This window comes from Stegostoma tigrinum, chromosome 17, assembly GCF_030684315.1.
Source record: "Stegostoma tigrinum isolate sSteTig4 chromosome 17, sSteTig4.hap1, whole genome shotgun sequence".
In the NCBI taxonomy this organism is placed as follows: Eukaryota; Metazoa; Chordata; class Chondrichthyes; order Orectolobiformes; family Stegostomatidae; genus Stegostoma; species Stegostoma tigrinum.
Genome location: NC_081370.1, coordinates 45,743,267 through 45,766,191, shown reverse-complemented (window position 1 = coordinate 45,766,191; position 22,925 = coordinate 45,743,267). Strand labels below are relative to the sequence as shown.

The 22,925-nt window shown below is 39.4% G+C and overlaps 1 protein-coding gene across 4 annotated transcripts in view; it reads right to left on the bottom strand.

The window, feature by feature from the left end:
* Positions 1-829: 829 nt before the first annotated feature.
* The window catches only part of iftap (intraflagellar transport associated protein), a 63,522-nt gene continuing 41,426 nt past the window's right edge, over positions 830-22,925 (bottom strand). For 3 of the 4 annotated variants that reach the window (XM_059652136.1, XM_059652137.1, XM_059652138.1), the window contains exons 3-6: positions 19,174-19,311; positions 9,892-9,954; positions 3,936-4,069; positions 830-1,253 (exon numbers count right to left, since the gene is read on the bottom strand). In XM_059652136.1, the coding sequence (XP_059508119.1) occupies positions 1,107-1,253; positions 3,936-4,069; positions 9,892-9,954; positions 19,174-19,311 (482 nt within the window). In that variant the 3' untranslated portion in view covers positions 830-1,106. Of the gene's footprint in view, positions 1,254-3,935; positions 4,070-9,891; positions 9,959-16,212; positions 16,258-19,173; positions 19,312-22,925 lie in introns of those variants that run through there. The other variant, XM_059652140.1, reaches the window with a different exon arrangement.

Below are 22,925 nucleotides of genomic sequence, written 5' to 3'. Positions count from 1 at the left end.
GTGTTTCTGGAGTTTTCTCCTAAGCAACTACCTTCTACCCTTCCACCCTGAATGTTTTGGTCACTAAACTGACAGCACGTCTGCTGTTACAGACTTTTTACTTTCTGAACGACCTGGTGCCCGCACCCCCTCAAATGCTTTCCCAGGGTTATAAAACTCAAGTCAGCAAACGTCACTTGAGCAACTATTTCCCCAGAATCTTGTCAGTCATTTATGACATGTTCTCCTGGAAACGCTCTATCTAGATCAATGTTCAAAATGACCGTCTGATCTTTTCTAAAAATAAACACTTAATATAACCGAAAATTAAAACCAGTCCCTAAGCTTCCAAACAATGATAAATTATGAGCTTTCATCAAAGTGCTACATCCAGTCCATGTGAACTTCCATAATTCCTTTAGCTCAGATTGAAAGGTGTGATCTCCAAGGAAACAATGTGGTTTATCAACAGAAAGTCAACTGCATCATCAGCACTAATACTACCACAAATATGAATTAATATCAGGACAGACATCAAGAAAATGGAGCATCAGATATCAGCCAACATGTTCAGAATTATTTTATAGTAGCACAAAAATGGAAAATCCGCGCAAAATTTTGTTTTGTTATATGTATAAAATTGACACTTGATTTGTCAGCTTTCTCTCTTTATGGGCTAGCTAGACATTTGCCACCAAGTCTCAGCTGTTACATTGAAAGATTAAAAGAATATTTCCATTTCATTTACATATACCTGAAAAAACTGATTATCGTTTACCCCGACATTAGAAAGTATTGTTATTTCTTTAATAGAATGTGCTTTTGAAAGAAATGGGACGGAGGAAAGAAATAAGCAAATTTTTTATTGTAAATACCTGCATAAAAATGAAGCTTTATCATGTAAATACGAATAACAAGCACATCACAGGTTCATATGAAATATTTGTTTTAATGATTTAAAAGTAATAAAGATATGAAATTTACTCATGGCATGATTTCATAATGGTCCTTTGTGAAGTTGCAAATGTCTCATTTCCAGACTCTGCGTGAAGTACAGCCCTGGTTTTCAACCAAACATCAAACAATCTGATTGATGCAGTAAGAGATAGTACAATCTTTTAGTTTTTCTACATTAAGTTCTCCCTTTCCAACCTCTGTTTTGACAAGGCAGAGATAGTTTTAATTTCAGTCTCAGTGTATTTAGGCTTAAGACAGACATAGTCATAGTCAAAATCTTCATCCAATGTGAAAGGTTGAACTTCATCTGTCAATACCTGATGAAAAATAAGGAGAAGCACACTTTACTTATGGCATCTTGAAGTGGAGAACATGACTTTCTGGTGACATACGTCTCAGGATTTTGAGATATGTCACAAGATGTCAAAATACAGATGTGAGAATTCACAGCTGCTCTGCCTTGAATCAACGTTAAATAATACTTACAGGGAAAAAAAACTTTAAAAATCCTAAGAGATAGTAGGAACTGCTTATGCCTGAGTCTGAGATAATAAGGTGTACAGCTGGTTGAATAGAGCAGGCCAAGCAGCATCAAAGGAGCAGGAAAGCTGATGTTTCGGGTCTGGACCCTTCTTTAGAAATGGGGGAGGGGAAGGTGACTCTGAAACAGAGAGAGAGAGGAAGAGGCGATGACGAAAGGTGGATAATGGAGCAGATAGGTGGAGAGAAGACAGACAGGTCAAGGGGCCAGTGTAGCTGTGGAAGAGGGATTTTTCCACGTATCCTACAAAGAAGCAGGCATAACTTGGGCCCATGCGGGTACCCATGGCCACCTGCTTTGTTTGTAGGAAAGGGAGGAGTTGAAGAGAAGTTAAGGGTAAGGACGAGTTCGGCTAAGCAGATAAGGGTGTCGGTGGAGGGGGACTGGTCAGGCCTGCGGTACAGGAAGAAGCAGAGGGCATTTAGGCCATCTGCATGGGGAATGCAAGTGTTTAGGGACTGGGTGTCTATGGTTAAGATGGTGTGTTGATGATCAGGGAATCAAAGTTTTGGAGGAGGTGGAGGTGGTGGGTGTTATCATGGGCATAGGTGGGGAGTGAAAATGGAGTCGACATAAGTGGAGATGATTTCGATGGGGCTGGAGCAGGCGGAGACAATGGGTCAACCAGGACTGTCAGGTTTATGGATTTTGGAAAGGAGATAGAAGCAGGCGGTGCAGGGTTGGGAAACAATGAGGTTGGAGGCTGTGGTTGGGAGGTCACCTGAAGTGATGAGGTTGTGGATGGTCTGGGAGATGACGTTTTGATGATTGGGGGTGGGGTCATGATAAAGGGTGTGGTAGGAGGAGGTGTCAGAGAATTGGCGCCTGACCTCAGCAATGTAGAGGTCAGTGTGCCATACTACAGCTGCGCCACACTTATCAGCAGATTTTATAGTGAGGTTGGGGTTGGATTGGAGGGAAGCAATGTCGATAGCAGTCACCGTACCAGACGTGGCGTGCCAGACGTCGACAGAGGTGATGTCATCCATGGAGTCCATGGGTGCCCCGACAGTGGCCATATGGTCAATGGTGGTGGGCACATTGTGGGGAAGGTCCAGGGTAGGGTTGGGAACTTGGGGGATGGGGGGTGGAAGAGGCCTGTGTTGGGTGGCAAGCACCAGTAAGTTTAGTATAATTATGGGTTTTTAGTGTCCAATAAGGCAGAGTAGAATCGTGAGTTGAGGTTGTGGATCCTGCGAAGAATGAAAAACAGGAAAGGTCCCTCGCAGGTCTGGGACAGGGAGGCTCTGAGTTGGGGTAGGCTTGATTGTAAGGCCTGGAAATGCCGGAGCATTGCTGCGAGCGTGTAGAAATTGTAAGCCATACGAGATCTCTGTACACTTCAATTTTTAGGTTGATCACCAGCACTCTCTAATAGTAAAACACCAGATTTCACAGTCAGTGAGAAAATGATAGCACTGACTTCTGGCTTGAAACAACACTGCTCACAAAGATCCAGCAATGTGGTGTGGATTTCTTCTTTCTCAATGGCAGTTTAAAACCTGCTAACAAGTCAAAAGGCACCAAACAAAAGTGACGTCGCAAGTAAGTAATCCTTCACACTGAAGCATCCCCATGGGCAGAAAACCAGGTGTTTAAAAAAGGTATTAATTATTTTAACTTGGGATTTTCAGTAGTGAAAGAAACAATGATTGGATTAAGATAGTGTCCTTTTTTTTAAACTCCAGGCCAAAATTTTACCTTTTAACATTTTTCCTCACAGAAAAAATTTAATTGCAAACAAAACACTATTGATGAAAACATGTGTTATTCTCATGGTTTTTTTCTCCCAGCACATTACTAATTAGAGGAAATCATTCATTTTGAAAAGTAAACTATGAAAAGAAGAGATAATGACATTTCAATACATCTTAATTCAAAGGATAACTACTACATTCCCATACCGAGTAACATTAGAAGACAGAAAGATAAGGTTACGTTAGAAATTGTGTATTCTGAATATTATATCTTGAAGGTACTTCAAACTATTTTAACAGAATAGATGGAATGCAGCGTCTATAACAAATACCAGAAATAGTCAATTCTACATCTGAATAGTTAATTTTAAAGCATTTAAGTTCATGAACATTAATAAGTTTCAAATAGAGCCATTATCAAGGAATAATTCATAATGTTTTATATGCAAGACTTCAAAAGTACAACACATTAGGTCTTCAGAAGTGGTTCATATAACATTCCTTTTAACAGGTTTCTTTTGAAGGAAGTTGTAACCTTACTGGGTTGCAATACAAGTATAGCTGGAGATTAGAAATGCAGTTTAGGATAATCTTCTACGAAATGATTTGGATTTGAAGTGTACAGATAGGCAGAAGCAAATGCAGTTTGGATTTGATTAAATCAGCAGGTCACAGAAAATATGATTGTGGACAACAATGATGCAAAGTTTCTCTATCACATTTATAAAATATTTTCAAAAAGTCTTAAATAACTGACATACCTGGTCATATGAATTTTCATTATACTCTTCAACATTTGGATTCACTTTGAAGTTAAGTGATGTGTGTTTACTTTCATAATGAGTATAATTTGCAGCAGTCTCCTCTACTATTTCCCCAGGGAGTACTTCTAGGCCTAAATTCAAAGAACAGTGCCAGATAATAACACAAGCTAGAAATATACTGTAAATCTTTATCTACCTTTGGCTCCATATATAACAAACATATATTTGTTATCACAAATCCAGTTAAAAATTCATAAGGTTAAAGGAGTCATATTTCCTTTATACTGTGAAAACTACTTTCTCTTAAGAATTACAATTACAGACAACATAGATTTTTAAAATTGGTATTAATGTATGAACTTGCATCCTACACACTGTGAGAGCATCACTATCAAGGATAGCAGGGAAGAAAAGAAGCAAAACCCCTACCCCCAGGTCCTTAAGACAATAAGTGTGATCTTGGCGATGTGGTCTCCTTTAGAGATCAATTTCTTAAACTGGATTTGACTATATTGATTACTAATCATACCACAACAACGACAAATATTTCTGTTTAAGATTTCAATATTGAACTATGAAATATCTTTTTATTCCAAATATTCTTACAACCTCACTTTATGATGTTCAAAAATTGAAATTTGATGAAAGTGCTTTCAGGATGGCGAGCTGTGCATGTCGCAGTATGTTGTTAACCTGAGTGCTTGAATACTAGGACTCTGCTCACCACTCAATTCCCCATTAGGCAAGCTCTCAATAGGAGTCGAACTGTAACACAGAGAGACATATTCCCACAATGACGGAGAAAAATTATGTAAGCAAGTCATCTTATGACACACTCCAGGCAGACACAGAACAATGTTAAAAGGAAGAACCAATTACAAAAAGAGTCTTTCATATTCTCAGGTCTTCCCAAAACAAATGACAGTCAATTAATTTTATGAAAATATTCGATTTGATTTATTGTAGTCACATGTACCTAAGTACAATAAAAAGCTTTCTTTTGCGAGCAGTACTGGAAGATCATAGCAAACAAGGACATACATATCATAGTGTGCTTAGTCGGAGCAAGGCATACTAGGTTATAGGTGCACAGAGGTTGTATATCTAAACAGCATGTCCTCTTTTTAATTTCTTCTTTTGTGTAATAAACTTCTGTACTGTTCTTAAAGAAAATCTGAAGCCCCATGTGACTATTTCAATGGGCAACCATTACATTAACAATAATAAAACAAGAGTTATACATCAGAGGAATGCCTTTAAACAGAGGCCAAAACCACAATTTTAGTGAGTGTATTATTTCAGTTAACCAAACTCTATAAAAGTCTCAACCCACTGATAAGTTGCTGCCCATGTTCATCCAACCAATTCACACCTAATTAACCATTAATTAATATCAATCTCCAGTTCTTTTAGTCCACTACATCTCAGGCATCCCTTCACATCCTGTTAAATGATAATATAGGATCTTTCAAAGTAGATTTCATTCTGGAATCTGCTGACATACAGGAATACCACAGTTGGGATCATAATACCAGACAGTCATGAGCTTTGCACATTTTATGCACATTAGTACCACCAATAATAACTCCAAGCAGCATTTTACCTTTCCCAACATCCTTCAACCAAAGGTGTCGTTGAACCCTAACCAAAGCGATACACTACCTCTCCAAAAAGGACATCCAGGCTATCCAAATTAATCCACTAACTTCTGATCTGCCCTTACAAAGTTAAATCTGCAGCCTTTGGCTTTCACACACTTAACTACCAAAATCCCACTTCAGTGGAGGCAGCTGCTGAATTTAAACAGCCAGCTGCCTCTGTGAAATGTACAAGTGCAAAATGCACCCCAGTCCCAAAAAGACAAGCGTGGCTGTATTTGATTGCTGGATTTATAATATTCAGCCATTTTCACCATGATGGAGAGGCTCCTCTATCAATGGCCTTGCAAACAGAAAACAAAAACCATTCGAGAAAGTACAATATCAGTACATGATGGTGACATCATATGTTCCAATTGCAACATTTGTTCAATTGTTTAACCAATTAGTGCACTCATTCATGATAGTTGCTGTTCTGTTAATTATTTGCCCAGCTGTGTTTTGATGAGCTGCAGTGGTGTAGAACAGTCCAGACAGAAGTAACCATGGAACAGCAGGGACAGCCCCTTGACAGCAGTTGTTGAAATCATAATTAATCTCATCATATTTGAAAGCAAGTTATTAATAGAGGGCGCTAGATACTTTCAGAAATTCACAAAAAAAATCTCAGGCTCAGTAAGCATGAATGTTTATAGTCAAAGAATAAAATCTACATATTTATTGTGTGAATATGTATCATTGCAACTGAGAAGCCTCTTGTCAACGTGCTGCAACCAAAGAGGTGGAACTTGCAAGTTTATAAAATAATTTGCAATTATTCTGAACTGCTTCCAAATTTTACTACTTGCCATGTCAGCCACAATTCAAGAGTAAACCAAAATAATCTACCAATGGACCTTTAACAAATTTAACTTCTAACAGAGTATTGGAGGATTGCTTATACCTAACTTGATTTAAAAAGGAGAACGGGGTAAAACCACCAATTGAGTTTCAGTCAACTTAACATCAGTGCTGGGGCATTTCAGAAACATATATCCAGGACGGAATTAATTGGTACTTGTGAAAGATGTAAATTAATAAATGAAAGTCGGACCAAATTTGTTGAAGAAAATAGCGTTTCATCAACTTGATTGAGCTTTTTGCAATTAAGGAGGTAGTTGAGAAGGGTTGTGTGGTTGATGCCACTTAAATGAATTTGCTTTGGAGATTCAAATGGTGACATGTTATTCTAAATGGCACAAGTCAGTAACAAGACAGGCACAGATTTATGGGGTAATAGGCAAAAGAATCAGAGGGAACATGAGAAAACAAAGCTGTATTTTACCTTACGCCCACAATGGGTTTGAAGACAGCACAGAAGTACACAAACTCTTGCAGGTTTTACATGCTAGATGTGAAAGTATCTAGCTTTAAAGTAAAAAGCCTGCTGATAGCCAAGTTGCCAGGCCCTGGCAATAGAATTCTAGTAATTGTACCAGCCTCAATCACTTCTGGCAGCTCATTTCATACACACACCACCCTCTGCGTTTAAAAAGTTGCCCCTTCAGTCCATTTAAATCTTGCCCCTCTCACCTTAAACCTGCACCATCTAGTTTTTGACTCCTCTACACCATGGAAAAGACCTTCTCTATTTGCTCTATCTGTGCCCCACATGATCCTATAAACTTCTGTCGGTCACCCCTCAGCCTCCAATGCTCCAAGGAAAATAGCCCCAGCCTATTCAGCCTTGCCCTATTGCTCAAACTCTCCAAGCTAGGCGACACCCTTGTAAATCTTTTCTGAACCCTTTCAAGTTTGACATCTTTCCTTTACTAATATGGACTCACTTTTAAAAACAAACATTTAAATGTGAGGAAAGGAACACAAGAAAGTTAATCCTTTTGTAAATTCTTGAAACTGTCAAACAAATTGACAACATTACCCCACTGTGATAAGCATTGATTGTGTTCTTTTAAAATTCACAATTTTTAAGGGCAGGCTACTTAACTCCACAGAGTGAAAGTTCCACTGCCCTGATGCGCCGTTCAGGATTCACATCTACACTAAAGATTCTTTCATAATATACGGTGGGATAAAGTCCACACTCTATTGAGAAATTAGTCATGTCAGCACTGAGTTCAGTTTGTGTTTTCATTGTTTCCCTACTGGTAAAAATAGCATTTTTCAGAAATAACAGTAGGATTTCTGGATCTGGGTTCTGAGAGCTGTTTTGGATATGCTAACATACCACAAAAATCTAGGCTCAGGTCTCTTACTTGGTATTTGTGCCAAGTGCCCAATTCATATAAGCAACATCATTCTGGAGAAGGAAGCTCCACAAACAACTCCATTCTCAGATGGGGAACCCAGCTCATCAGTGCAAAAAATATGGTTGAAGTATTTGAATTAGACTTTAGCTAGAAGTATCGAGTTGATGATCCTGGCCACCTCCAAAGGTTCCAGTATCATACAAGCAGATCTTCAGTCAATTCAATTCACACCATATTATATCAAGAAAACATAAAGGCTCTGGATGCTACAAAGGGCCCATACAACATTCTGGGAATACTAAAGGCTTCTGTGTCAGAAGTGCACCCCTAGACAAGCCTTACCAGTACAGCTATACCGCTGGCATCTATCCAACAATGTGGAAACTTGTCCTGATGCAGGTGTCCTGTACGCAGAAGGACAGGTCTAACCTGATCAATTACCATCTCATCAATCTACGCTTGATCATCAGTAAAGTGATGGATGGGGTCATCAACGGTGCTAATAAGCTTCTCAATCACCTGGCCACTGACACTCAGTTTGGTTTTCATTAGGGCTTCTCAGTTGCTGACCTGGAAAGGCATTAATTCAGCAAGTGTGGTATCAAGGAGTCCTAGCAAAACTCGAGTCAGTTGGAATTTAGGAAAAGTTCTCCATTAAAATAAAACAAAGGTCTGTGGATGCTAGAGGTCCGAAGCAAATACAAACAGACATTTCTAGAGAATCTCAGCAAGTCTGGCAGCAGCTATGGAGAGAAAAAAGTGTTAACGTTTCAAGTCCTGTGACCCTTCTTTAGAAATTCAGCTCTCCACTGTTTGGAATCATGCCTAGTAAGAAGGAAGCCCAATAAAGGGACTCCTTGCAGGTATGACCTGCTCCAAATTTCCATTTCTTCAACAGCCTCTCAAATCCCAAACACTCCTCCCTAGAGCCTGTCAGCTTGCCACCCAGCAAAATTCTCAAACATTTGCAACACAATCCAGATCAGGTAGCACTGCTCATCTCAAGCCTCAAGTACAATACTGGTGATGGCTACCAATCCCAGGCATGCAACAAACACTGGAGAATTGCCAGCTGGGTCAGCAGCAGTTTACTGCTGAAGTGGGACTGCCTATTCCTGATGGGTGAATATCCTGCCTGCTGGCTAGTAACAGACAGGCACGGCCGTTCTTTGCCCTGATGATACTGTCCCGACTTTCTGGCAAGAGACAAGGACTATGATACCTTGTAATATCCAGCCCCAACAGTTATTCACACAGCAAATGCAATGGGGCCATAAAAAAAAACGAATTAGGCCATTCGGCCCAACGAGTTTGCTCCATCATTGAAATGTTTCTCACCTCCATTCTCCTGCCTTCTCCACATATCTCTTGATCTCCTTACTAATCAAGAACCTACCTACGTGTCTTAAATACATTCAGTGACTTGGCCTCCTCAGCCTTCTGTGGCAATGAGTTCCATAGACTCACCATCCTGTGGCTGAAGAAATTCCTCATCTCAGCTCGAGAAAGTCATCCCTTCACTTAGACTGCGCACTTGGGTCCTATTCTCTCCTATTAGTGGAAACATCTTCTCCAAGTCCACTCTTTCCAGGCCTCTCAGTATTCTCTAAGTTTCAATGAGTTCACTTCTCATCCTTCCAAACTCCATCTAGTACGGACCCAGAGTACTCAACTGTTCATTGTATGAGAAGCCCTTAATGCCTGATTTCATTCTTGTAAACATGTTCTTGAGTTTTTAAGTTCTCATTAATGAGCGAAAGTTCAATGATATTGTGAACCATTATGAAATGTAAAAACTGAAACTACTAGTCAGTCTCTAAGGATTTAAGAATGAGTGAGTTTGTCCTGGGCAAATTGTTCCACTGAGAATTATTTCACAAATGATAGACTGAGCTGTCACCTGAAGGAGTATGCTAAACACTTTTCCTAACAAGAAAACATTGAGAAAGAAGGAGGATACAAGTATTAATTACATTTTCTTGATAGGAAAGTTTTCATTCTTGAAAGCTTCTGGACAAACAGTGTCAAAACAACTTGTTAAGGTCACTCAATCCATTTAAATTCAATTACACCCAAGAACAGTGATATAAAATACTAAATACTTACCAGAATTGCTTTGGTATTCAGTTTGTTTTTTGTTGTCCCTTTTCTCAATGTCAATGTAATGTTCTACCTTAAGTTGAAAGACAAGCAAAATGTGAATAAAAATCTTCAATAGTTACCATCTTTGAAATCAGTTTGTAACATTGTGAAATCTATTGTCTATGCACATTTTATCTAAGACTGTCAGAATATATTGACATGACAGTGTGACTTCTGCATATTGAGAGCAAGTCCAACAAGGAAATATGATTACATAATCTGATAAAGTAACCATTGCTTACACCACAATGTTCCATGATACATTCACTCAGGGAATAATAGGACAAAAGGACAAGATGCAAACAGGAAAAAGAAAAAACATTTCTAAATGGTCTTACAACTCAAAAGGTTTAATTGGAGCTTTTAAATAATGTCAAAATAGAATTAGACAGAAACTCTTTCCATACCCTGAAATAATTTCCAACTTCTGAGAAAAAACCCGTCATTTAAATATTTTAATCAGTGATCCATTTCTCCTGTATGAGTTACCCAGCTAACTCTAAATTGCCATGGGTAATCTAGACATTTGCACACTCGTGGCAAGTTGAGGGTCCACATTTTAACTAGCTTAACCCCTGCCTGCCTAGCCTGTTAGAGCTTCGAAATTAATTCCCTTTAAACTGTAATAAAAAGAAAGAATTCCAAATGGATTTTGGTGGCTTATGAATGTTTTGCACATTCGCTTCACATCATTGGATGCATAGTCTTATGTACTGTGATATTATCCTGATTGCTGCTACTAGAACCTCATGGTATCTGTTATCTCTGCCAGGATGTGAATCAGAGAAAGGGTTGTTTGAATCAGTTCACTGCCACCGATCTTCCTTTCTCTATACTTCACCTACAGCCTGTCGAATCTTGAAGAATACAGCTCTGTAGAATCTTTATAGAAGAGATATTATTCTTTGCTAACAATTTATTATTGTTTATTGCATGATAGCAATAAGTACAATCACATACTAGTGATGTGTAATTACAAGGGATCACAACAGTTGCACAAAATACATTAACAGAGCTACTCCCTGTGAAGTTTACTATAAACACAATCTCCATTCACAATGAGTGATATGAAAGAGTGGAAGTCTAACGTGAGTACTTGCTCCTTCAGAACAATTATATTCTACAATGTATCAGAGATAGTAGGAACTGCAGATGCTGGAGAATCTGAGGTAACAATGTGTAGAGCTGGATGAACACAGCAGGCCAAGCAGCATCAGAGGAGCAGGAAAGCTGACGTTTCAGAAGGGTCTAGGATCAAAATGTCAGCCTTCCTGCTCCTCTGATTAGATTACCTACAGTGTGGAAACAGGCCCTTTGGCCCAACAAGTCCATACTGCCCCTCGAAACATCCGACCCAGACCATCCCCCTATAACTCACACACCCCTGAACACTACGGGCAATTTAGCAAGGCCAATCCACGTAGCCTGCACATCTTTGGACTGTGGGAGGAAACCAGAGCACCCAGAGGAAACCCATGCAGACACAGGGAGAATGTGCAAACTCCGCACAGACAGTCACCGGAGGCTGGAATCGAACCTGGGTCCCTGGTGCTCTGAGGCTGAGCCACTGTGCCGCCCCGTGATGCTGCTTGGCCTGCTGTGTTTATCCGTATTCTACAATGTGGTAGTTTTAAATAACAGATAACAATAATACTAATAGACGGGGATATGATTTATCTAGGAGTTGGGCTGAAGAGTCTGTTTCCGTGCTTTGATTCTCTAACATAAATTTATTCAGTTCATGGGTGAACAATTTAACAATCCCTGAATCTTTGGCTCAACCCCAAAGTGACCACAAAAAGAAGATACTTCCTGAGTATCTAACAAGTCCTAATGTTAAAAATATTTTGAGAAGTCTCAAAATAATATGGAATTATGCCTTTTTGACACCTCCTGTTGCTTTCTTTGAGACCATTACTTAGATTAGGCTTGTTCAACAGCCATCCTGTGCACCAGAATGTTCCCTCAGGAAGGGGCCCGATGTGGATTGTCACCAGACTCCCAAATGCTGGAAACAGCAAGATTCCGTAAGGAGACACTCTTCTAACCAGACGGTGATTCTCACCCATATTTGCTGCTGACAGGTTTATTAATAAAGCTTGCACATTGTTAACAATGATAGAGAATCTGCTTGTGGGGATGGGTTGTGGTTGGAGAGAATACAAGACATGAGACTTGTCAGGAAACAGGCTCAGTTGCCAGAGGCTGCAGGTTGCAACAATCCAAGTGAGCAAATTATTCAAGTTCTTGTTCTCTGAGGGCCACAATCAAGGTGGAGAGGGAATTGGAACCTGCAGGCTGTGAGGTGTTTGTCTGTGTTTGTATGACTGAGGGGGAAGAGAGGAGTAGAGAGACTGAAAGAGAGAGAACAGGGGGCGAGCAGGGAAGGGGATGAAAGAGGGGCAGACAGGAAGGGAAACAGAGGGAGAGTTGAGGAGTACAAACAGAGAGATGTTAGGGAGGGGGAAGAGAGAGAGTGTAGAATGACAGGAAGGAAGGGCGAACGAATGAGAGGAAAATAGAGAGAGCGAGAGAAACAGAGAAGACAGAGGGAGAGATGGATGATGTATAGAGGGGGAGACAGTGAAAGTGCACTGGAGACATAGTGTGCATGTTTGTGAACTCTACAACTGAATCAAATACACTCACTCCTTCCATCTCCTCTCTCACCAAAAAACCTACACACAAAGCATGGTGGGAAAAGGAAAAAAGTCAGACTGAAGCGCAACCTTCTCCCAACTCTCATATGAATTCTGCCAACACCAGCTCAGACTGTACATAGTCAGAGATAAAAGCAAGGTTTATGTTATTTCAACCCAATTCCTTAGCTTGGCCCCAGACCTCTCCTCTTCCTTGACAACCAGAAATTAGGGCCTATTTTGTCTTTCTTTAGCTCTGCTTCATACCAAGTTGGAAAAACAATTTGTTAGCTGTGCTGTTTTCACTATTAAGGGCCATTTTTATTAATTACTCATTTAAATTATCAATTTGAATTGCACTTTTTAAAAATGAAATTCATTTTTACTGTTGCTCCCAACCGTTTCTTTCAGATGTTTGCTCACTGTCTCAAGTGACAGTTACAGTCATACAGAACAGAACGAGGGCCTTTGGTCCAATTCATCCACACTGACCAAGGTTACCCAAACTAAACTAGTTCCATTTGCTGGAATGAAAAGATTCAATAGGCCTGACTTGTAACTGAGTCTGAAGTGGTCCAATACAGGATATTACAGGAAATTTCTAACTTACTGCTAGAAGATTTAGTAATTCAACTGGGTCATTTCAAAGCGGAGTGAATGAATTATCCTACATCGCCTGATTTACCAGAGAAACCTACTTGATACAATGGTCTAAACAGCTGGCATGTAATAGACTCAGCTTGTAGGAGCATGCCTACTTTAAATGAACTTAAAGGTGAGTTTTCATCATTAAACCTGAACAAGGACCTCTGCAGCCAGTTTGGCTTGGAATAAAGAAGCTGAGAATGTTAAATAGGCAAGCAACCAACAAAACAGCCCAAGATAATAAAACGTGAGGCTGGATGAACACAGCAGGCCCAGCAGCATCTCAGGAGCACAAAAGCTAGGCTGGATGAACACAGCAGGCCCAGCAGCATCTCAAGAGCATTTCACCAGAAGATTGGAATTCTGACACCCAGCATCCTTTGCAACTTGCAGCAACAAGATACACTTCACCGCATTTTATTTTTGTTTGCTTGAAGTATACAACGTTAAATACTAGCCAAGGGATAAATCACTTGGTGAGCATTACATTTTTTCCTCGAGTCTCCATAAAATATCCAAAATGTTATTTTTCTTTAAGTATCTCATTTTAAGAGTGTTCGGATAAAGTATAGAAATATATTCTTTGTGCAAGACAAAAGAAATCAACTCTGATCACTCTACCATAAACACAATTACTGTTCTGTATGGTTCACGTAAACAGGAAACATTCGTTACAAGGAACACAATGCAGTAACCGACAGAAATCAAAGTGTTATAGGAGAAGAACCTGAGCACAGAAGTAATAGTCTTCATGCTCTTGGAGAAAACTATTTAATTAAGAATGCAATTGGTTATTAAAATCATAGGTTTTAGGAAAAAGCACATTCATTTAACTTCCATCATATTCAAAGCTGTGGCTTCACTTTAAAATTCTACAAAGCACCTGTTATTGTCATCTAAAGAAAAAGAGAGCCCTACTACAGGGCTTATTTTAAATGGAAACCAATGCTTTGCTAATGCTTCAACATTTGCAAGCGTATGTTTATACACTTCAGGCCTTGATGTTGATTCTGGAACTACTAGACACTTGAAAATATTTTAGCTGAACACAATAAATGTCGGGGAAAGTACTATTTTTTCTAGGCAGTGAAAATAAGAGCACATCTCGCTCTACCTTTTAACTAGCTCTGACAAGCAATGAACAAAATTACACAAAACATACACAGTTGAAATATAACATTTTTGTTGTTACTCACTCGAGCACCATTTGTTAAAAGTTGAATTTCACTATTAAATACCAGAGGTTATATGTTGGTATGCCAAAGTGTAGCCATATACCTGTCTAGTCAGTTTCATTTCTACACAAACCAGAACCACAGTGGTTACTTGTTGCTATAAATTCAGCAAAGAGCTTGCCAACTATCCCTTAATTAAGGAGAAGTACATTTCTGTAGATGCTGGAATCTGTACTGAAAACAAGGAATGCTAGAGATCACAGCAGGTCAGGCAGCATCCATGAAAAGAAAGCCAAGGTAACATTTTGAGTCTAGACTTGTTACGTCAGCTTGCTTTCTCTCCATGCATGCTGCCTATTCTTTAGCATAAAATCATCACCTGTTTCCCATTTGGTCTCAGGCATCTCTATCAGACCCTACTAAATTATATCGTTCACCCTACAGCAACTGCTCTATACAATGAATATCTACTCTAAATACTGTTAAGCCCTTAACCACTGTTTGAAGGTGCATTGTTATTTTACTGGTCTGAAATCCAGATTGTTTTACACAATGTCCTTACTATATTAATTGATCTAAATGCAAGACAACAGTAAATCTCAAAGAAACAAAGTCATTATATACAGAAACCTTTTAACAGAGATGGTCATTTGACCAGTTACATGCAAGAATAATCCAAACTAATCTCAAAGGGGGATTCTGCATTTTCCTCTGCTTCCGATTATGTCTATTCTTCCTTGCCTACATACAAAAGTCTCTGCCATAATTAATCACTTTTAGGAAAAAAATCCTTGTTCTAAGAATTCTCTTCATAAATACTTGTATATTCATTTTACCCCATTTCCCAGAGCCATTTTAAAATTATGATTTCCTTATTGACTCTGCAAGTTGAGAAAATATTTCCCATTCACAACCTTTCATAATCTTTAAAACTTTACTTTTGCTTGCTGGCCAGTGTTTACTGCCCATCTCTACTTGCACTGGAAAAAGTGGTCATGAGCCTCTTGGCCATCTCTGCATCAATAGACTTATGTCTGAAGTCTCTCAAAACGTTGAGGGTTTGCGTGAAAATTACTTCCTTCACATTATTTTTAGACCAATATTTTTTGTTAATAAATTATTTTTCAATTACATTGCCAGTTTCTGGTCTTTATGTCAGGCATTGCAGAGTTGCCAGGCAAACTTAAATGGCTGCAGCTATACCAAATGTTGCCCAAGGCAACAGCTTATAGAAAAAGACAAGTACAATTAATCTAGCACTAAAGGCTCTCGTGGTTCAGTGATAGAGTCCTTACCTCTGGGTCAGGAGGAATGGGTTCAAGTCCCACATGCTCCATACTTACATAAAAACAACTCTGGATAGGTTGATTAGACAATATCTACAGTTAATCCAGTTTAGTTAACCACCTTCAAAATAGCAGCTTTGACTGGGTCACAGCAAGATTTATCACTTAAAACAAACATTGGCAACTACTGTATAACAGGAAAATGAATCCGACTTACAGTCATAGAGATATACAGTGCTGGAACAAACCCTTGACCAACTCATCCATGCTGACCAGATATCCTAAATAAATTTAGTCACAATTGCCAGCATTTGGCCCAGAACCCTCTAAACCCTTGTTATTCATATACCTATCCAGATGTCTTCTAAATGTTGTAATTGTCCAGCCTCCATCAATTCCCGTGCCAACTCATTCTATATACATTCTGCGTGAAAATTTTGCTCCTTAGGTGCCATTTAAATCTTTTCCCTCTCACCTTAAAAACTTATGCCCTCTAGTTTTGGACTCTGCCATGCCAGGGAAAGAACATTGTCTACATACCTTATCCATGCCCTTCATGGTTTTATAAACCTCCAGAAGGTCATTCCACAGCCTCCAACACTCCAGGGAAAATAGCTCCAGCCTGTTCAACATCTCCTTATAGTTCAAACCCTCCAACCCAGGCAGCATCCTTGCTAATCTTTTCTGAACCCTTTCAAGTTTCGCAACATTCTTCCTATAGGACGGCAACCAGAATTGCATGCAGTGTTCGAATAGCGGCCTAACCACAGTCCAGTACAGACGCAACATTACCTCCCAAATCCTATACTCAACGCATTGACCAATAAAAGGCAGGAATGCCAAACGTATTCTTCACTGCCCCATCTACCTGAGACTCCACTTTAAAGGAAGTATGAACCTGCACTCCAAGATCTCTTTGTTCAACAATGCTCCCCAGGACCTTAACATTAAGTGTATACGTCATGCTCCGATTTGCCTTTCCAAAATGCAGCACCTCACATTTATCTAAATTGAACTTCATCTACCACTCCTTAGTCCAATCGCCCATCCGATCAAGATCCCGTTGCCCTTTGAGGTAACCTTCTTCATTGTCCACTACACGTCCAATTCTGGTATCATCTGCAAATGTATTAACCATATCTCCCATGCTCACATCTAAATTATTTATATAAATGACAGAAAGGAGTGGACTCAGAACTGATCCAAGTGGCACACTGCTGGTCACAGGCCTTCAATCTGAAAAGCAACTTTCCACCACCACCTTCAAGCCAATTCTGTGTCCAAGTAGGTATTTCTCCCTCCATTCTATGTGATCTAACTTTACTAACCAGTCTACCATGAGGAACCTTGTCAAACCCCTTAAATGAATTCTATATAGATCGAGTCCACGCTCTGCCATCATCAAGAGATACTAAGAACTGAAGAAGAATTTCTAAAGAAGGGTCCTGACTCAAAACATCAACTTTCCTGCTCCTCTAATGCTGCCTGGTCTGCTGTGTTCCTCCAGTTCCACACCGTGTTATCTCTGCCATCTTAAGTCCTCTTTTGTCACTTCTTCAAAAAACTCAATCAAGTTCATGAGACGCGACCTTTCATGCACAAAGCAATGTTGACCATCCCTAATCAGCCTCTGCCTTTCCAAATACATGCAAGTCCTGTTCCTCAGGATTTCCTCCAACAACTTGCCCACCACCGATATCAGGCTCACTAGTCTATAGTTCCCTGGTTTATCTTACCACCTTTCTTAAATAGTGGCACCACATTAGCCAACCTCCAGTCTTCCAGAACCTCATCTGTGGCTATCAATGATACAAATATCTCAGCAAGTGGCCTGGTAATCACTTCCTTAGCATTCCATAGCGTTCTAGCTTACACCTGATCAAGTCCCTGGGATTTATCCACCTTCATGCGTTTTAAGACGTCCAGCACCACCCCCTCTGTAATATGGACAATTTTCGAGATGTTATTACTTATTTCCCTAAATTCCATACTCTACTCTACAAGAAGCACTGATGCAAAATACTCGTTTAGTATTTTCCCCCCATCTCCTGCGGTTCTACACAGAGGCAGCCTTGCTGATCTTTAAGGGGTTTTATTCTCTCCCTAGCTACCCTTTTGTTCTTAATGTATTTGTAGAATCCTTTGGATTCTCCTTAACCCCATTTGCCAAATCTACATCATGTCCCTGTTTTGCCTTCCTGATTTCCCTCTTAAGTATACCCCTGCTGCATTTATACTCTTTTAGAGAATCACTCATCTCTGCTGTCTGTGCCTGCCTTTTGCTTCCTCCTTATTCTTGACCAAAACTTCAATTTCTCTAGTCATCCAGCATTTCCTACACCTACCTGCCTTGTCCTTCAGCCTATCAGGAACATACTGTCTCTGGACTCTTTGTTATCCCATTTTCGAAGCCTTCCCATTTTCCAGCCATCTCTTTACCTGCAAAAGTCCACCCCCAGTCTACTTTTGAAAGTTCTTGCCTAACACGGTCAAAATTGGCTTTCCTCCAATTTAAAGTTTTAACAGTTAGGTCCAGTCTATCCTTTTCCATCACTATTTTAAAATTAATAGATTATGGTTACTGGACCCACGGTGTTCCCCCACTGACACCTCAGTCACCTGCCCTGCCTTATTTTCCAAGAGTTAGGGGACTTTTTTGAATAGACTGGCTGACAGACACTGGTCATATATTTTACAAATGTCACATTAGCTTCAAGTGGCCATTCTGCAAATTGAAAACTTCATTAGCTCTAAAGCAGTTTAGAACATCCTGAGGTCCAGATAAATACAGATCTAACATTTTTTAAAATCTTTCCTGTTCAGGCAAGAAGGAAGTCAAACACTAACCAACCTGTTCCAACAGACTTTTAGGGAACACTTAGGACTTAACACGAAGCCACCTCGTTCAGAGATAGGTCACGACCACCGTGCCACAAACTCCGCTAATATGCTAGCTTTAAGTAATTACTGAGACAGACAATATGATGAAGCTAAATTGTCTGTGGAGATGTAATTGTTAACCCAATTTCAAAATAATTCCACGTTAAAGTGAAATCTGCTATTAGGGTGTCAGTATTCCTCTAAAATCAGTCTTTAAATGCGGTCATCAGCACTGAGTGCTTAATCAATAGTACTCAAACATCTCTTAAAACTACTCTGTCATTTGCCATTATACTGGTATAACTTTGCTAGGCAGAAAAACAAAATGTGAACAGCCCAAAATTGAGGCACTTTGTAAACTTTTCAAATTTCTTTGCATGACTGTAGTCTTGCTTATCTTAAAGTATGCTGAACAATTACGAACTGAACAACTTTTTGGCAAATGTATATCAATTATGAATATCAATATAAAACAGTAAATGCACTTTAAAAAGCCCCCACTTTCAGTTTCAATCTCCTCATGCAGTTCTTGTGTATGCCCCTCTGCATTTAAAAAAGAATTTACCAAGTTACAACTATATTGAATCCAAACATAAATTCAATCTACTTCTAATTTATAACTTGCCTTCTTGCCATCCTTGGGCAGCTCTCCTTCAATCTGGACTGAATTTTCCAACAACACCCTCTGAGTTAGTTTGTATTCATCATCTGCTATGCTGTCACCATCAGGAGATGATGTCTTTTGTTTCTTCAAGTCCTCTGAAAAAGAATGAAAGCTCACTAGATGCAACAAAGGAGCCTTTAATATTACTCATTTTCAAGCTAGTTCCATAAAACTGGGTACTAGTTTACACCTAGCACCACGTAAAGCATGAAGAGAAAAGGACCAGATGTCCCGGGTCTTAGAGGTAAGGCTGATGAACTCGGGGCATGTTTGGGAACATGGGATTAGGACGCCATAGCTATTACAGAAACCTGGCTCACAGATGATGGATAGGATTGGCAACTCAATGTTCCAGGTTTCAGATGCTATAGAAAGGATAGAAGAGAGGGAAAAGAGGAGGTGGAGTGGTGTTTTTGAGGAAGAAATACATTACTGCTGGAACTAGAGAAGATATTTCTGAAAAATTGTCCAGTGAAAATATATGGATTGAAGTTAGAAATTAAAAAAAGGAATGATCACATTGCTGGAATTGTATTATACACACACCAGCAGTCAGAAGGAAATTGAGGAACAAACATGTAGAGACAAGGATCTCAGAAATAGGTAAGAATTATGAAGTTGTGAACAGGAGGTGTTTTAATTTTCCAAACATTGACTGGAACTACCATTGTGTTAAAGGTTTGAAAGGTGAAGAATTTGTTAAATGTGTTCAAGTTAATTCTCTTTATCAGTATGTAATTGATCCCACTAAAGAAGGAGCAAAACTTGACATTCTCTTAGGTAATAAGACAGGGCAAGTGACTGAAGTGATAAGAGCGGAACGCTTTGAGTCTCATGATCATAATTCTATTTGTTTTAAAATAGTTATGGAAAAGGATAAGCCTTCCATAAAAATTAAAGATTTTAATTGGAGTAAGGCAAACTCTAACTGCATAAGACAAGAACTTTCAAAATGTGACTGAAGTCGACTGTTTGCAGGCAAAGGGACATTGGATAAGCCAGAGGATTTCAAAAGTGTGAAATCAAAAGTTCAGAGTCATTATGTCCCAGTTGGAGTGAAAGGTAAGGCTGGTTGGATTAGAGAACAATGGACAAATAAAGATATTGAGGTTCTGGTCAAGAATAAAAGAAGTATTGTATATTAGATACAGACAACTGGGTTCACTTGAATCTCGAACAGCATAAGCAGTGTGAGGACATTCTTAACAGGGAGATCAGGAAAGCGACGACAGCATACAAGATAGCCAGGACAAATAAGGCAAAGGTTAATCTAAACAGATTCTACAAGTACATTACGAGCAACTGGAGACAGAGTAGGGTCCCTTAAAGATCAAAGAGGCATTGGGCCTTAGGACATGGCAGAGAAACTAAATGAATATTTTGCACTTTTTTAAAAAGCTGTGGAGAAAGAAATGGAGGCTCGAGGACTCATGGAAATAAATATTGATGTTTTGAAAACAGTTCACTTGTAGAAGAGCGAGTCCTGGAGGTCTGAGAAATATAAACGTGGGTAAATCTCTAGGACTTGATCTAATGTATCCCAAGACATTGTGGGAAGTTAGGGAGGAAAGTACGGGGCCTCTTGCGGAAATATCTGTATCAATTATAACAATTATATGGTACCAGATGACTGGAAAGAGGCTAATGTTGTCCATTTGTTTAAGAAGGGTTGTAAGGAGAAGCCTGGGAACAACAGGCCTGTAAGTCTGACTTCAGTGGTGGGTAAGGTGTTTGAAGTGATTCTGAAAGATAGGATTTAGATGCATTTGGAGAGGCAAGAAATGATTAAGGATAGTCAGCATGGTTTTGTGAGAGGAAAATCATGTCTCAAACTTGATTTGAGTTTTTTAAGGAAGTAACCAAGAAGACTGATGAGGGTGCAGCAATAGACATTGCTTATTTGGACTTTAGTAAAACATTTGACAAGGTTCCACATGATAGACTAATTAGTAAAGCTAGATCACATGGGATTCAGGATGAGCTTGCTAACTGGTTACAAAATTGGCTTAATGACAAGAGACAGACCGTGATGGTGGAAGGTTGTTTTTCAAACTTCTGGCATATTGTGTCCAGTTCTAGTCATCCTGTTATTATAGGAAAGATATTATTAAGCCGGTGAGCATTCAGAAGAGATTTACCAGGCTGTTGCCAGGAATGAAGCGTTTGAGTTATAAGGAGAGGCTGGATAGGCTGGGACCTTATTCATTGCAGTGTAGGATGTTGAGGAGTGACTTCATAGATGTTTATAAAATCATGGGAGGTATAAATAAGGTGAATGGCAGGTGTCTCCTCCCTAGGATTGAGGATTTCAAGATCATGGGGCATATTTTTAAGGTGAGAGGAGAAAGGTTTAAAGAAAGATGTGAGGGGTGATTTATTTTTTAAAAAACACTGAGTGGTTTATGTGAGGAATGAACTTCCAGAGGTAGTGGTAGACACAGGTACAGATATAACATTTAAAAGACACTTAGATAAGTACATGAATAAGAAATATTTGAAGGGATATGGGCCTAGCGCAGGCAGGTGGGACTAATTTAGTTTGGGATTATGGTCATAGAACATAGAACATAGAACAGTACAGCACAGAACAGGCCCTTCAGCCCACAATGTTGTGCCGACCATTGATCCTCATGGATGCACCCTCAAATTTCTGTGACCATATGCATGTCCAGCAGTCTCTTAAATGACCCCAATGACCTTGCTTCCACAACTGCTGCTGGCAACGCATTCCATGCTCTCACAACTCTCTGCGTAAAGAACCTGCCTCTGACATCCCCTCTATACTTTCCACCAACCAGCTTAAAACTATGACCCCTCGTGCTAGCCATTTCTGCCCTGGGAAATAGTCAGCATAGATTGGTTAGACCTAAGAGCCATACAGCATGGAAACAGACTCTATGACTTTAAATCAAAATCTGCAACGTGAGCTAATATAAAGCAAACACATTTCAAACAGCAGGTGCATTCAAGCTTAAGCTGTAACTGTCAGAAAATACTTGAGGAATGCTGAAAATTGATGTGCAATGTAGGACAAGTACTGTAATCATTTATAAATAGATTCTAGAGGTAACCACAAATACAAAGTCCTTTTATTTTAGCATGAGGCTCTCTCTTACCAATCATAACAGTACAAGGTCACATAAATAAACCACTTGCAGAACTTTAACTTTTTTACAAATTGTCAAGTTATAAACTTCCTAATAATACGTGTGAAATGGGTCCACAGGGGTCAGCACCTTGTCACCAAGTCACCCTTTATTTACATGTGCATTGTACTTGACACTAGTCTGGCTTCCTCAGAGCAACCTGAATATCAAATATAAACAAGAGTGTCAGTCAGCCAGGCCTCCCAGTTGGACCAGGTTAACAGCCCCAATCATATTCTATGAGGTCCCCCTGGCTGACCTCACTACAATCACTAGAACATGATGTTGATGTGATCTAAACAGTTCAATTATCTTAATTTTCACATTAAAGCTCATCACTGTTAATGTAAATTTAAAATCTTACATTTCCATGCACTACCTCTGTACAAAACAATCCTTCCTGCCGTCTCATTTTTGATGCATTTTTCTGCCAACTGAATTTCAAAAATCCCATAATTGAAGGAAACTATATTTATATTTGTCACTTTAATTACATTTCACAGTTTCAATAATGAGTTTCCCAACCACTCATTTGGGTTGCAGGAAGATGCCTATACCCAAAC